Consider the following 15,188-nt stretch of genomic DNA (forward strand, 5'->3'; position numbering starts at 1 on the left):
AAAGGTAACAGCTGTAAAATAGAGCACCTGCTTTGCAATCCACTGGGAAGTGGGGGGTGATATGTATTATGTAGTATTTAACTCACCGTTAGTTTACATCTTGTTTTCTTACATTTTCCACATACCTGCAGGACCATTCCGAAATTGTCCTTGATTCTACTGAAGTGTCCACAGAGGAAGGAAAAACGAGTCGGTTCCCAAAACCAGAGATGGAAATCCAGTTCACACCTCTGCAACCCCATAAGATGGAAGTGAAGCACCAGGGCAGCACCTCACCAGTTACAGTTAAAATGCTCAAGCCAAGAAGGAAAAGGAAGAGTGTAGAGATGAATGAGGTGTGAACTTGACCAACTGACAAAATCTGTTGTGCACCTTTTCAGTTTCTTACTCTGATCATTTATTAAGACTCTAACTTCTTATTTTCTGCTGAGATCCCGGGGATATACGTAGGGTATTATTTAAACTCTTTGTCTCCCAAATGCTGGATCTCTGGCCTCTGTTGAATAAGGTCATAGACTTCAGCTGATCCAGACTGTCTCCTTGTGCCTGCTTTGCGTTTTATCTTTTACATTTCTCTCTCCCAGATAGTGCCATTTCTTGCTGTCTCCAGCTCTGATTTGTGCGATTGCAGATCAGTTCTATAAAATAATTTCTTTTGGTTTAGGCAGTCATTGGTATCAATTATAATTTCTTGTAATTCTCTTTAGGATTTTGTGAAGAGTGAGAACAAGAGAAATGCAAAAGCTGCTATGGCTGATTCACCTTCTACAAGCGACAAAAAAAGGGTTAGATTTTGTTCCTTTTTTCCATTTTTGATTTTGTTCCCTTTTTTTAGCCTTTTCTGTAAAGGTAGACTTGTGAAAAGAGCAAATATTCTTTTGCAAAAGTATCTTATTCTTATCTATGTATTTCAACAGGGTTCTTCCAATATTTATGGGTTTTTCTACTAAACTCTATAAGCCAAAGGGTCTGTATTTGCCACGAATGTGTAGTGTCCCAGCTGCAGTGTGCAGTGATTCAAAGGGGAAGGATGTTGCATATTGAGTAGTTAAAAAGACTAGTTTGAGCATGTTATTAAAGTGTGATGCTATAGGCAATGCCTTTGAAGTAAAAGTAAAGTTTATCCACATATATAGCAACTATAAAAAGAGTATTTTAGGCCATAATAGTAACCTGGCCAGGTTCAGAGGGTGAGAGATTTGCCCCATCAAATTATTTTATTTATAATTAATACAATATAATTATAATTAGCTTGTCTAGTAAAATACTCTACAACTTTTAATCTGCCTTTAAAAAAAGAAAACTCTGTTTCCTGTATGACTCATGCTCTTAAGTGTATTCTGTGAAACTTTGGCAATTTTCTTTCTTCTGGGTGTAAAATGAGGTTGTCTACATTACTTGCTGTAGTGATATTACTAAATTGGACAAAGGTGTCAGTAGCAAAGCTCAATGGGTCAGCTTGAAAATAACATTGAAGTAAAACGAAATGAAACTTGAGGATTAAGTCAATTTTCAGCTTAAACAATGATCCTGTATTTCTGTACAGATGACTACTGCACAGTCTCTTAGAAAGGAATACTCCTTAAGAAGGCAAGAATCTACTCTAAATAAAAAGTCAGCTAAGAAGAAAGATGGGACACTACAGAAAATTGGTGATTTTTTCCAGAGTTCTCCTACTATTATTCACTCTAAAGGTTTGTACAGTATAAATAAGGCTTATTTCTTATTCTCTGGCTGCTGTAGAATGGCAGAGAATAAAAGATTGTCTTGGTTGTGAGGACCACATAATTCTAAAACTTACGTTAAGTGTGAAATATAAACCAAGTGGAATGAAAGATAAAGTGTGATCATCAAATCAATGATAACTTTTAGGCCCAAAATGTTGGCGTTACTATGTACTTATTTACATGTAAAGGCAATTTTAGAAACTTGTCCAGCTGCTGTGAAAAATAATCAGCAATTGAATCCAATTCCAAATCTTACCTTGTTCTATAAGCAGTCCCTTGTTGCTGTGGAGACTTTGTTAATGTTTTTTGATGCATGTCAGTCTTCTGAAATCTGAAAACCAGTGACTGATGAAACTATTTGGAAGACTTCATTAAACTGAATATAGAGCAATTAATGGATTTTGTTAAGTTTAAGTATATCCTTGGGAATATTAATTGCTTGGGCTCTCCATTGAAGGATATGTTTTCATTCTTTCCTACAGTAAGAATGATCTCTGGGTTACTGTGCTTTTAAAAAAAATAAAATTAGCAGAGGGCACAAGGAATCACCAGTGTTTAATTCTGAAATGCACTGTTATTTGTTTAAAACCAAGATGGTAATTTTTTAATGTGGACAGTTAAAATAAACTCCTGTACCAACATGAACGCTTGTCCTGCTACAGAGTGCATCTTAAATTATCTGACATAACTGTGTGAAATTTTTAAAAATTTGTTATATTGGTTCCAGAAGCACAGTATTTATTATTATCAATGGAAGCTGAACTCAGACTGCTGAAAATTTCATCCTTAATTTGAATACCCAATTTGAGCAAATGAGTTTTGTAGCCTTTATTACCATGTCATATATGATTTCCCTCTTAGTGTAACAGTATTGCATATTTCTTTTTAATTTTTTCTAGTACATTTATTCCTTTCTTTATAGAGCTAGTACTTGTTTGATTAAACTATAAAATTTATAGAAAGAATTGACTGTACACTGTACTTCTGTCAGCACAAAATTTAAGCCTGTTGTTCAACTTAGTAGTCTTTAAGTGAGATCTGAATCCTAATTGATTTTTAATTTGCTATTTAAATCTGTCCTTTAAGCTTTTGCACCTGAAGCTACAGAAAATTGCTTCCAGCTAGAGAAAACTAGTAGTCAAATACCAGTTCTTAATTTTTGTATTTGAACTTTGGTCTACACTGATTTAATTTTTAAACTGTTTTAATAAAGCCTTTATTCATTAATTTTGAGGCTCACGAAACCATGACATGTATTTATGATAAAATTTGTCTTCTAGCAAAGAAGCTTATTGAGACAATAAGCTCTCCCAAGTCTGCAGAACACGAAAATGTCAAAGAAAACGAGCTCAAGCCAAAACGAGCTAAGAGAAAGCTGTACACAACTGACATTTCTTGCCCTCTGGATATCCCTAGCTCTTCAGTAAGTGATTCAGATTCCTGTTTTTCCCACTGTAATGTTTTTCTGTAATCTTAAATTAAAATTAACTATTAGGGAGAAAAGACCAATCTGAAGGTCTAATCAAGTTGCAGAAGAGGTTTGAAAATACCAACTTACATATTTTTTCCACCTAACCATTCCTTTTGGTCTTTTCTTTCTTCTGTTTTTCCAGTTTTTTTCTGTTTTCTCACCTGTCTCTGCTGACTGATTGGATAGGTGATACAGCAATCATAAAGATACCTTCACATCTGGATTCACAGATATCTTGTAGTGTGTGCAGGATTACTTTTTGTCTGCTACAGCAGAGAAGTCTTAATTTGTTTTTCCAGTAGTTGCAGTTCATCTAAGTGTGTAATAAAAAAAATTATATATATGAATACACATACATATAATATATATGAATATGTATATAAAAATAAGTAGCGTAGAGGGAGAATAGAAATAGAGACCAGGAAGGCATCCACAGATTTGAATGACGTGATTGAAACACAGTAAAGGTCTGCATGTATAATTAACTTCATGGGTGAGCACTAAAGGTATTTTTCAATTCCATTTGTGCCCGGGTGATATTTGAGCATAATAGCATGTGGATACATCCATGCTTTTCAAAGCACAGTCCAAGTACCCTTCTGGATATGTTTTAATTTTGTGGCTCTAAACCAGGCTAAGAATCTTGAAGGCCAGAGTTTGATGTATTGTGTCAGAAATCCAACTTTATGGTTTAGACAGTAACTGTAGTGCTGAGCATTCTTCTGCTCTGCTGGAAGTATATCTCTTCATTCTGTTCCATTCTTCCTTCCCTATGCTATGGTGAGCATCTGCCCATACTGAAGTAGCCTATTGAAGTTTCTGTAAATTTTATGAATGAATGCAGCAGAACCCACAATGCTGTCCTTAGGAGGAAGAAGAAAATGTCAGAAGTGCTGAGCAAAATGAGCTAAGAAGTGAAAGAAAAGGTCCAAGACTGAATCCTGGGGAAGTCAGAGAAAGCTAGAGAAATTTAAGCTTAAAATATTTTCTGGACACTTCCTGTATCAGAAAATGAATATTACATTCTAGAAGTGAAAGCTTCATTCAGATAATATTTTTCTTTGGACTTTGGTATTTGTTCCAGCAAAAATGGGATTTTTTATGTTTATGGAATTTGTTGCTTATCATGATGCACTAAAATTGTCTCTCTATCCTGGAGACCTCTGGAAAAAAAAAAGGTAATAGAATCATAGAATTGTTAAGTTTGGAAAAGATCTCCAAGATCATTGAGCCCAGCTGTTAACCCAGCACCACTGGGATAACTCCACAAAACCATATTCCCAAGGGCCACATCCACACATTTTTTAAAACACTTCCAGAAATGGTGTTTACACCACTTTCCTGGGCAGCCTGTTCTACTGACTGACCACCCTCTCAGTAAGTGTGTAAATTTTACCAGAGTGACTCAGGCAAAACTCTGGAAACAGATTCTGGGAAAAACTATTCTGTTGGGCACACCAGTCTAAAAGGTGAATGTCATTTGGCTCTGAAGAAATGCTGAATAACCATCCTTTAATTCATCTTTTTCAGATCCTTTTAGAACAAAAAGAGAAGGAAAGTGATCATCTAATCATCAAGCGACGGCTGCGATCGAGAATAGCAAAATAACCTTGCAAAAGTGTGTTTATATTTCTTAGCTTGGACCTGTTCCCATTGTATTATTCCAGCTTCTTATATCTAGGAAGGAATAGATATTTAGTCATTCTTCAAAATCTGTATATAGTTGTATAGAATTATTCTGACTCCATTAAAATTGTAAAGTTCAGTAAACCTTGTGTGTGAAACTTTTTTTGTTTACTTGAAAGTGTCTTTGAAGTGTTCATAATTTACTAATTTTGCAGTAAGAGCTATGCCTGTGTGGCATGGTTTAAATTGCTTTTTTTAAGGCAGTCTACCTTGACATGATTTGATCAGAGAGGGGGTGACTTTCTTGAGTTGAAGTGTGAAAAAGGGAGCAGAATCTTTTTGGGCTGATCGTTCAGTAATGGGACAGCTTTCCTTAGGTAATGCAGGTATTTGAGCATGGTCGAAACCTGCCTGGTGCTGTGAGAGGGGAGCACTAAAATGTTTCAGGCAGAGCTGGCCGCGGCCCCCGGGAGGTGGCGCCGGGACACCGCGCACGGGGAGCGGCGGCGAGGCTGGCTGGGCTTGGCTGGGCTGGGCTTGGCTGGGCTTGGCTTGGCTTTGCGCTAACCCCTTTGGTCCATTCAGCCGAGCCTAATCCTCCTCTCAGACCTTTAACGCTTTGGCTGTAGTCAGATGAGCCAGCTGAAAGGTTCTTGGCTGGCAACATGGCCCTGTGCAATCTACAGATTCAATTTCTTAAAGAATAGAAGCATGGAAGTAAGCTGGACATGAGTGAGTTACTTGAGAGTGTTTGACAGAAGCCTTAAAGGCAGCTGCAAATAGAATATGGTTTTGTTTGCTGAAGAAAAGCGAATCACAGTTGCTGTACAGATTAGTTTTTCCTTGCTTGTAGACTTGTGATACCGAGGTTTGTGTTCTGAGGAAAAAGGATTTATGAAAACAAGAGAAGTTATAAATTTATATTTAAATACCTCATTAAGTTTAACTGCTTGGTTTTAATCAGATACTTCTGCATGCGGATGCCAATGTGGAAGTTAGTACTGATCTCAAGAGGGATCATAGAATCATGTTCCCAGGAGACACAGGCAGCTACTGCACGAGTACTAAAGCAAGGAATTTATAGAAGTAGATGCATCTGAAATGAGCCATACTGTTCCACATACAGCAGTTACAATATAACATTGTTTGAATTTTGTGAGAAACAGGTTTCTCACAATACTTAATACTGAATAGTTAAGAGGATGCATCTGTGTTTTATTCCACTGAAAAGTGTGTGCTACATCTATCCTGTATTACTGATTTTGATTTGGGTTTTAGGACACCACTGAAAAGAGGGGAAAAATACTAACATGGGAGGCAAAAGTACCTAGAAAAAAATCTAATCGGATAAAAGCGGCTATCTCCTTCCAGAGTTAATGAGACCTGGACAAATGCTTCCAGTAGACAGCATTGTGACTTAGGAGAGGTTGCAAAATCAAACACTTCAACTTGAAGTGATCACAAGGCCATTGAAACTGACTCTGATTAACTGCACTCTGTGAATTACTTAAGCTGATTTTTCCATTCCAGAAATCTGAAAGTTATTGACTATGTGACATTGGAGGCAGGGACAAGTAGTGAACAATCTACAGCAAGACATGCTAGTTGGGTTTCACCTATATCTAATATTTATCTGTGATTATAACACAGAAGAGTGGTTTTTTTTTTTTTGGTAACCACATTTTCATCATGAAAACAGCCTAATTACTCTTTTTCCACTGTGTAACACCTCTCCTCCTCCTCAATAGTGTATTTACTTGTGCTCTGCTGCTACAGAATTGACCTTTTAAAAAGGTCAGTGTTTGGTGATTATCAGACTTATTTGTATGCATTTTCATAATGCACAACTGGCAGGGAAGATAAGTTCCTCTACTTAAAAGAGTAATTGAACATTTAACAAAGCAGTTTTATCAGTTTGACACTCTCTGACACTTAACTGCTGTGACAATAGGGTATTATCCAAAGTTATTGGCAATTTTTTGATACACTGTGTTCAGTGAGTTCCATCTAGTTTGACCCTGTGTGAGGGCAAGAGACATTATCACTACACAAATTCATTTCAGCACTGCTCTTTTGTTAGCAGAAGTCCCTAGCAAACAGCAGGACTGGCTCCTCTCTCCGTCTCCCTCTCTCCAGCCCTCTGGGCTGCCTCAGTGTTCTCAGCCAGAGCCAGGCTGTGGGCACTGCAAAGCAGTTGGCGAAGGATCAGATAAACTGGCTGGCTTGTCATTTCTACAGAGTCTCTGAGCTCTCGATTGCCCTATGATAAGTGGAATCAAATTACCCACATTTATTCCCAGATACATCAGCCTTTTAACATTTAACATGATGTTACTTTTCAGGTTTTAATGGATTATTTAGAACATGATTTCATGGGAACTGAGATTTTGCATCTAAATGCAAGAAGTGTTTGGAGGTCTCAAGCTTTGCTCAACACTTATAAGGTCCCAACTTCCTTTTCTGAAAGAAATATTACAATCACAGTCCAAGCGTTTCCTTATTGGAAGAAACTTTTTTTGATCATATGTGGGAAATGAGGTTTCAGTGATTGTTGAGATGCTGCTGCACAGGCTGACATTCTCCCTTCCTCCCCCAGGAAGCTCTGGCTTTGTCACCATGATGATTTGGACATGTTTTATCTCTATCTTTGTATCTGGGATTTAAGATCTTCATGAGGAAGAGATAAAAAAGACCATGCCTTTACACTCTACAGAAGGAGCACCCTGCTTCTGTAATAGGAAAGTCTTTGAAATGTGGCTTTGAAGGAATCTTATGCTTTGAGCATTTCTGGGTTTTGAAATAGAGGCAGTGACTGAATTCCTGAGGAAAGTGGTTTTACAGAGACACCTCTGTGGTCACAGGTATTTGAAAAAGTCACTTATTCCTCTTTTGGCAGGGAGGAATGTCACTGGGCCTGATCTGATAGCATTAAATGTGATCTTCATGTGGGTACTTGAATAAGATGTGATCCTCTTTGGGAAAGCACATGCTGTGCCTGTTGAATGTCCCAGGAAATGCTTCACTTGTTTAAGTGTTTCTGTCTTTCCTTGGTTGTGCTGAGAGGTCAAGAGAAAGACTCTCTCTTTCAGTCACCCATTTAAGATTTCCTGTACTGAAGTGCCAATCACCCAGCGTTCAGATTGCAGAGCACTGGGCTTTCTGCAGCCACCAAGAAACACTCTGGGGCTGCTTGCTTTAGGTGTTTCAAAGAAGAATTCTGAAATTAGGCAAGTGAACGCTCTGTGGAAACTCTGTCAGCAAGATGTTCTGGATATCTTTCTTTCCAAGGGGTTTATCCAGCTAAAACCTATTATCCAAATAATAAATTTGAATGATCCTTGTTTTCCAAACAAAAATTTCAACTGTTTTGAAAAAAAAAAAGGAGATAATGCTTTAAGCTTAATTTATTTCATCTTTTAAATCATATAATGTCCATGTGTGAAATACCACATAGTATTTATTTCCACTAGGATCTCTTGGTAATGTCAAGATGATCAGAGAGATGTTCTCATCACTAATATTGACTGTTAAACTACTTGCTGATGAAAAAACACCCAGTGAAATGCTGACTCCTGCAGACACTGCTTGTGCAAAGCTGGAACACTGATTTCCCAGCAGGAAATCACTTGGACAGTCTCACACAAAGTAAGTTTTCTCTTCCTTGTAGATTAAATTTCTTAAACATAGTCAGACCCTAGTGATGCAAATAAGTAATAAAAAATTAAATAGCAAGTACAGTCAGTCTCTTTGATTCTCATGACAGCTTTTGAAAGAAAAAGCCTGGAGTTGAATTTCCCTGAAGGAGTAACTCTTGTTTACTAATGCAGTAAACATAACTGATGAAAGAAATATCTGTTATACAGATATTGCCAAAATACAAAGTTCTTCATAACTTAAACATTTCAGTCTTGGGGGAGGTAGAAATCTGTGTTCCAGTAAAAGATATGCAAGCCATAGTTCATGCAGGCCATATTTGCTTATCATTTGTGATTTACAGGTGTTAAATGTCCTGCTTGATTCAAACACATTTGTAATATTTAATCCCCGAAAGTGTTAGAATTTCATTTTTAGTTGCAAAGAAAGTTTCAAAAACCTGATTAAAATGACATTTCTCACTTCCTCATTGCTTAGTATTTTAGCTACTAGGGAAAGTGTAAATTAAATCTGCTATGGCACAGTCCCACCTGAAGTTTTGCCAGGTGAACCTGTGGTTTGTGAAATCACAGGGCTGATTTTGGAGCACCAGAGGGGCCAGGCTGTGGCTGTGCTGCTGAGCTGGTGCCTCTGAGCAGCTCCTGCTGCCTGCTCCGAGTGGCAGCAGCGCCCTGGACCCCTGAGCCTGGCTGGTCCGGACAAGGACAGGGCTGGGCTGAGCTCCCCTCTGCCTACTGGAGCTGTCCCGTGGGTCAGGCTGTGTCTTACCAGCACAGACCCCAGCCTGGGCTAAGGCTTCCTGCTGGCCCCTGAAACTGCTGCAGGGGCTGAGGCTCTCCTGCTCTTGCAGGTGCCTGCAAAGTGCTGAAGTTGTGCCATCCTGAGAGCTCACAAGTCTCAGTGGACATCTTCTCTACCCTTCCTTCTTCTCCTCTCTTGCTCGTTTTCTAATGTCACAGCATTTGAAACAGAGACAGTGTTATTCTGCTGTTTATCTGTTCTCTTAGGAAGATTTATGTTCTTTATCAGTATTTTTGTTTTACAGTTCAATAAAGTTTCATCTACAGTAAAACAGCACTTGAGGGTCCATTTTACTACAGCTGGAATGGGCTGAATATTCTCAGTTCCCTTTTGATCTAACATTATTTCACTTCACTCCTTTTCTCTCAGCCTACGTGCAGAATCAAAATATCAGTCTTGGTTTTGTTTTTAACTTTACTGAGAGAGATTTTATTGCTAAAGCATAATAACACCTCTCACTTTTTTTTAAACATCTAATGTTTGAGATTTTGAAGATTCTGTTAGTTAACAAAATTATCTTATTGTTTAATTCAAAAACTGGGTTCCAGATCCAATGAGCCCTTAAATAGTATTTTTTAATGTCAATACACAAATGACTGAAAGCTGATTAATTTATTACCACATGCACAGCACTGAATTGAATTAAAAGAGTAGGCAGAGAACTTCAAAACTACCTTTTACTTTTTCTTTCTTTAGACATATTTTTCCCTTGATTACTGTCAGGGTTTTTTTTTGTATTAGCTAAAGGCACAGGAAATACTAAAACTGAGCACAAATGGTTGGACAACCCACTAAAACTATATTCAGAACTGAGATTCTGGAGACCACCAGTTATGACAGAATCACAGAATGGATCAGGCTGGAAAGGATCACAGTGGTCCACCCGCTGTGTCCAAGCAGGGTCATCCCCAAGCACACAGCACAGGATTGTGTCCAGATGGTTCTCCAATATCTCCAGTGAGAGAGACCCCACACCCTCTCTGGGCAACCCCACCTGCACAGCAAAAAAGTTCTTTTTCCTTTTCAGGTGGAACAGCCTGTACACTCAGTTTCTGCCTGTTGCCTCTTGTTCTGTGAACTTGGGTATCCTAGGTACTTGGGTGTCAGCCAAGCACCCTGGTTGGCAGAGAAAACTGATATGAGAATGTAGCAGTTGTAAAACTTTAGATAAAGGAATCATTCTTTCATGCCTCACAACTCTGCTTTCCACTGCTGCCATTCACATGTGCACACACTCAGGACTAAAGCAGAAAGAGGAGACCACATCATTGTGTGAAAACATACATCCCTTCTTGTTAGAAAATCCTATCCCAGCCTGGAAATTGATTTAATTTGTAAATCAAATTGGAACCATTTGTCTGTGTGGTAAATAAAATGTCTGTTTTAGCTGCTATATTATTCCAGCTGTCCTGACTGACTTCTCACAATGTGCCAAAATCTGTTCTCCAGTGCAATTTTATGTGATTGGGTTGGCTTCCATGGACATTTTCCTGCAAGCAGAATTTACTCCTGTGGTTTCATGAAGGATTGTAGTAAGAAGAAAATACTTTAGGAGACACAGCCTATGAGTTCTGAATGAAAAGTAAAAGATGTGTGGCTTGGGGTATGCCAAAACAACAAAAAGTTATGGTTTCATGGATGCTGATCAAAAAAAGACTCCTGAAGTACTGAATTACTTGCTGATGTTATCAGAGATTCATTGACAGGCAAGTGCTGGCAAAGTGATTTTATTTAACCAGGGAGCTGGAGAAGCTGTTGGCAGCTTCTGTGAAGAGCAGAGCCTCAAACCAGCAGAAGTATAAAGCTTGGACTACCTCAGATATTTTAAATAGTTTTTCATTGATGATGCTTAGTCTCTGCAGTGCTTCCTTGTAGAACTCCAATGAAGGGATGAAAACCAAACAGATAAAGCAAAACTGCCACATTTCTTGCCTTCTGCCCTCAGTGAACACCACATACCTTTGACAAAAAGCAGTTCTGCAAGTCTGTGTCCTCAATTTATCTTCTCTTGCATGCAGTTATAGTGTCAGTGCCTTCAGAAGCAGAGAAACCTCACAGAGCTCCATCAGTAGCCTGTGAGAACAAAAACCATCACGGCAAAAATCTGAATTCCCACTTCTCCCCAGTTTGATCTGTATTCTGTCAAAAGCATTCCCTGAAAGCTGTGAATTTATCCATGAATCTAGGAAAGATAAAAATGTGAGGCTATACGTCTGAGATGGTATTTATCTAAGTTGCCCATCAGCAAAAAGACTTTCTGGAGTCAGCAATGTAATTTTCCTGTAATAGAGATTAGCAGTGTCTGCAGGCTGTCAGGTGTTCTCTGGTAGAGGGATACAACAAAATCAAGAAAGAATAACACATCTCTGGAAAGGATAGAGCTAATTCTTAATTTCAACAGTAGCTGCAGTCAACTTTTGTGGGAAACAATCCTCAGAAAATACCCTACATTGCATATCTCTGTGAGATTTATTTTCCCCTTTTAAATGACACAAACTACAGAAAACATTCAGGCATAAACATTTCACATTTGTTTTGATCTTGCTGACTTCAAATGACTTTCATGTACTTTTAAAAAAATTTTTAACTGTTTCAGTAAAATTTACAACAGAGAATTAAAAGGAAAATAGGGTGGATTACCTCCATGAAAAGTTAAAGAAAGGATTAGTGAGTGGAATCAAAAAGTCTTGAATAAAGGGGGAAAAAAAGCTATAGGAATAAGAGGCTGGAGTAGGGTTGGATCAGATGGGTTTTTCATGACTCAGGTCTCTCTGCTGCATCCATAACAGACAGTAGCCCATTTTGGTATCCCCTCACAACTGGAGTCCAGACCCTTCTGGAAATTGAGTCCAAGAGCTCTTCACCCTCAGGTTTCCCTGCTCTCTGGATGGATCTCTTTGCTGCAATATCAGTTCATTATTCCTTGTTCTGTCCTCACAGGATATAACCCCTTTATAACCTATATAACCCCTCAATGCATTTAAAGATCATCTTTTGTGCCCTATGATGTTCAGGCTTTCTTGAAAGATCATATATTCTAGATGTCTGCTCATCCCCTGCTCCCTCCTTTTGTCATCCCCAATGTGGGATTCTCCTGGTCTCCATCCTGCCCCAGCCCCCCCTGCCTCTCAGCTGCTGGCTGGCTCTGGCTGGAGGTTGGTTGGGTGGTGGCTGCCAGCAGGATTCTCCCCAGGGCACTGAAACCCTGTGCAACCCCAACATGCTGGGCTGGGGAGGGTGAGGAGGGTCAGGGTCTTTGGCCCCGAGGTGCAGCAGGGGCACTGCCCAAACCTGGAGGGCATGAGAAGAATTGGCCACTTCAAAGGGCATGGGGTAGATGTCATTTAGCTTAGATGTCATTTTGGCTCTGTGTAGCTTCTTGCTTTAGTGGGGCTTTTATGATCTCAGGGGAGGTTTAAATCTGTTTTCTCTAGAGACAAATATTTGCTATGTGTAATGAGATTTATGTGCTTGTAAGGAAAAAGCTAACAAAGTAATTTTCATCTGCTTTTAACTATGAGACTTCAAGCTCTCCAGGGATAAATAACAGTAAATAAAATACATAAATGAACATAAAAATTCTCTCTATCAAGAGATGAATTTTTACTTTGTGTAAACTGGAGCATAATTTTGCTCTGTAGAGAGAATAAAAAAGAATTGTTGCAAGATGTGCTCCACCTGTAGTTTTCCCGGGCTGGCACATAAAACTTAAGGTAAATGTTTTCATCAGTAAAAAAGATCAGTTGTCAGGAAATGCTGTCATCAGACTCCTCTAGGACAGAGCAAGGTTATTCTATTAATTACAGTTCCAGTCACTTGTCTTACTAATGTCAGTCTTTATCCACAATATTCCACCTCAATGAGCAGCTGAAGACAAGTGGTGGAGCAGCATTACAGGATTCTTGTTTCTGCTTTCAAACACAGAATGAGCTAACTGAGGATGTGTCTCAGCAGCTGCAGTGTGTCCTCCAGAGCAAATCCTGGTTTGTACTGAGATTCAGGGGGTTTCCTCTCAGGGCTGCCTTGGGCACTGCTGCAGGAGGGGGGTCCTGCTGATTTAGGGAGTGGGCTCAGGGGGTGCAGGGCCCACAGGTGATTGGAGAACACAGGGGCACAACAGGGGGTGGAGGGATGGAGGGATGGAGGGAGGGATGGATGGATGGATGATGATGGATGGATGGGTGGATGGGTGGATGGATGATGAATGGACGGATGGATGGATGGATGGACGGACGGATGGACGGAGGGAGGGAGGGATGGATGGATGGATGGATGGATGGATGGATGGATGGATGGATGATGAATGGACAATGGATGGATGGATGGATGGATGGATGGATGGATGGATGGATGGATGGATGGATGGATGGATGGCAGGCATGTCTCCTAGTGTCTGTAGTAATGTGCTCTGTTTTTTGAACTGAGGCTGGGGTTTCACAGAGACCATTGTAGTCAGAGGCACATCCTGCCAAATTCATCCAGTCTGTTGGGGGAGCAAATTGTGTGAAATGCGAAGAGGATGAAAAAGCCAGAGGTGAGGAGGAATGTGGGGATCACCCTCTACCAGTCATACTTTCAGTGAAATTAACATGCCCCTCTAGTTTCACCAGACTTTTCTTAGCATGGTATATCAAAAATAGTGGGAAGAATATTGCCCTGAAAAGCTATTATAAGGCTGTCCCCATTATGCCTGCCCTTTCACCTTTTGCTTAGCTTGATTTAAATTCCTGGATTTATTTTTCTGTCTGTACGTCTCTATCTCAATATCTGAATTGACTCACACTAGAATTTCAGTACCAGTTTCACATTAAAAAGGCAATAAAATTGAAACATTAGAAACATAGGAATGCAATTATGAAACAATGAGAACTAGATTTGTGGTAAAGAATACCTCTGAATAGCCTCAGACAGTTTATTATGTGAGTACAGCATTTGTACTGCCCTTTATAACTCTGTTTTGGGGAGAAGTCTCACTGAATTTTTGAACCTGTGGTTTGCTCAGCTCCTGCAGCATGCTGAAATCTCAGAATTCACACAGTTTAAGTTTCTGTCTCCCTCTTGGCCTCCCCATGGAGATAATCTGAGCAGTTCTGTGAAAACACAGCAAGCAGTCAGCAGCTGATAGTCTGTGAGTATTTATCAGTGCTGAAGGCACATTCCTGTCTCTAGGGTAAGTGAGAACTGCTAATCTCCCAGTGTTCAGCAAACTGTTCTTGGGCTCCCAGACAAGTCAGTTTCTGTGCAGCCCATCATTGGTCCCTTCATAGATTTACACTAGCCATAAATCAAGAGCTTTCTCTTGTGCTTCCTCCACCACAGCAATGCAAAAAGAGGGAGAAATTGCACTAAATTCTGCAATGAAAAGCCTTTCCTTCAAATGCAGTTTTTGCTTTAGATGAAGTATCTACAAAGCAAGGAAACTCTTGCTGATGCTGCCTGATAACTCTGGGCTGAGAGTTTGCTTTCTTACAGTGTCTGGGGATGGGATAGACACCCCTTTTTCCTCCTGGTTACAGGTGTGGCTTCTCCTTGACTGCACCAGCTGCTGGCTGGGAGTGTGAAAGGACACTTGAGGAGCCTTGCTGTGGCCCTGCTCAGAGCTCCCCTCTCCCCTGTCATTGATGTTGCTGCTTTGCTCAGGCTGAGGACTGGAAAGGCAAATGTCTTAGTGCCTGTGGAGCAGTGCTGACTACAGGAAATCATATAAAGGTGAAAAAGTCCCTTTCATGTCACACGTTTCCAAGGGGAAATATAAGAGCTAGGGTCTACTTGTTGAACCTCAGCAGAATTATTTACTGAGGTAAATTGATTCAAGGTGTGAGAGCTCACAGGGATCTCTGCAGGGGTAATTTGCTGCCCGAGGAGTTGCTCAGGCGTTGGTGATCATGAGATGTATTAAGGACAGCTGA

General features: G+C 39.7%; 1 protein-coding gene across 6 annotated transcripts in view; it reads left to right on the forward strand.

Moving 5' to 3' along the window:
- KIF20B (kinesin family member 20B) overlaps positions 1-4,968 on the forward strand; it is a 32,035-nt gene extending 27,067 nt beyond the window's left edge. For all 6 annotated transcript variants that reach the window (XM_064430818.1, XM_064430817.1, XM_064430816.1 and 3 more), the window contains 5 exons: positions 132-335; positions 708-785; positions 1,547-1,694; positions 3,008-3,150; positions 4,729-4,968. In XM_064430818.1, coding sequence (XP_064286888.1) covers positions 132-335; positions 708-785; positions 1,547-1,694; positions 3,008-3,150; positions 4,729-4,806 — 651 coding nt within the window. In that variant the 3' untranslated portion in view covers positions 4,807-4,968. The remainder of the gene's footprint in view (positions 1-131; positions 336-707; positions 786-1,546; positions 1,695-3,007; positions 3,151-4,728) is intronic.
- The last annotated feature ends 10,220 nt before the right edge of the window (positions 4,969-15,188 follow it).

The sequence above is a fragment of the Passer domesticus genome, chromosome 8, assembly GCF_036417665.1.
Source record: "Passer domesticus isolate bPasDom1 chromosome 8, bPasDom1.hap1, whole genome shotgun sequence".
In the NCBI taxonomy this organism is placed as follows: Eukaryota; Metazoa; Chordata; class Aves; order Passeriformes; family Passeridae; genus Passer; species Passer domesticus.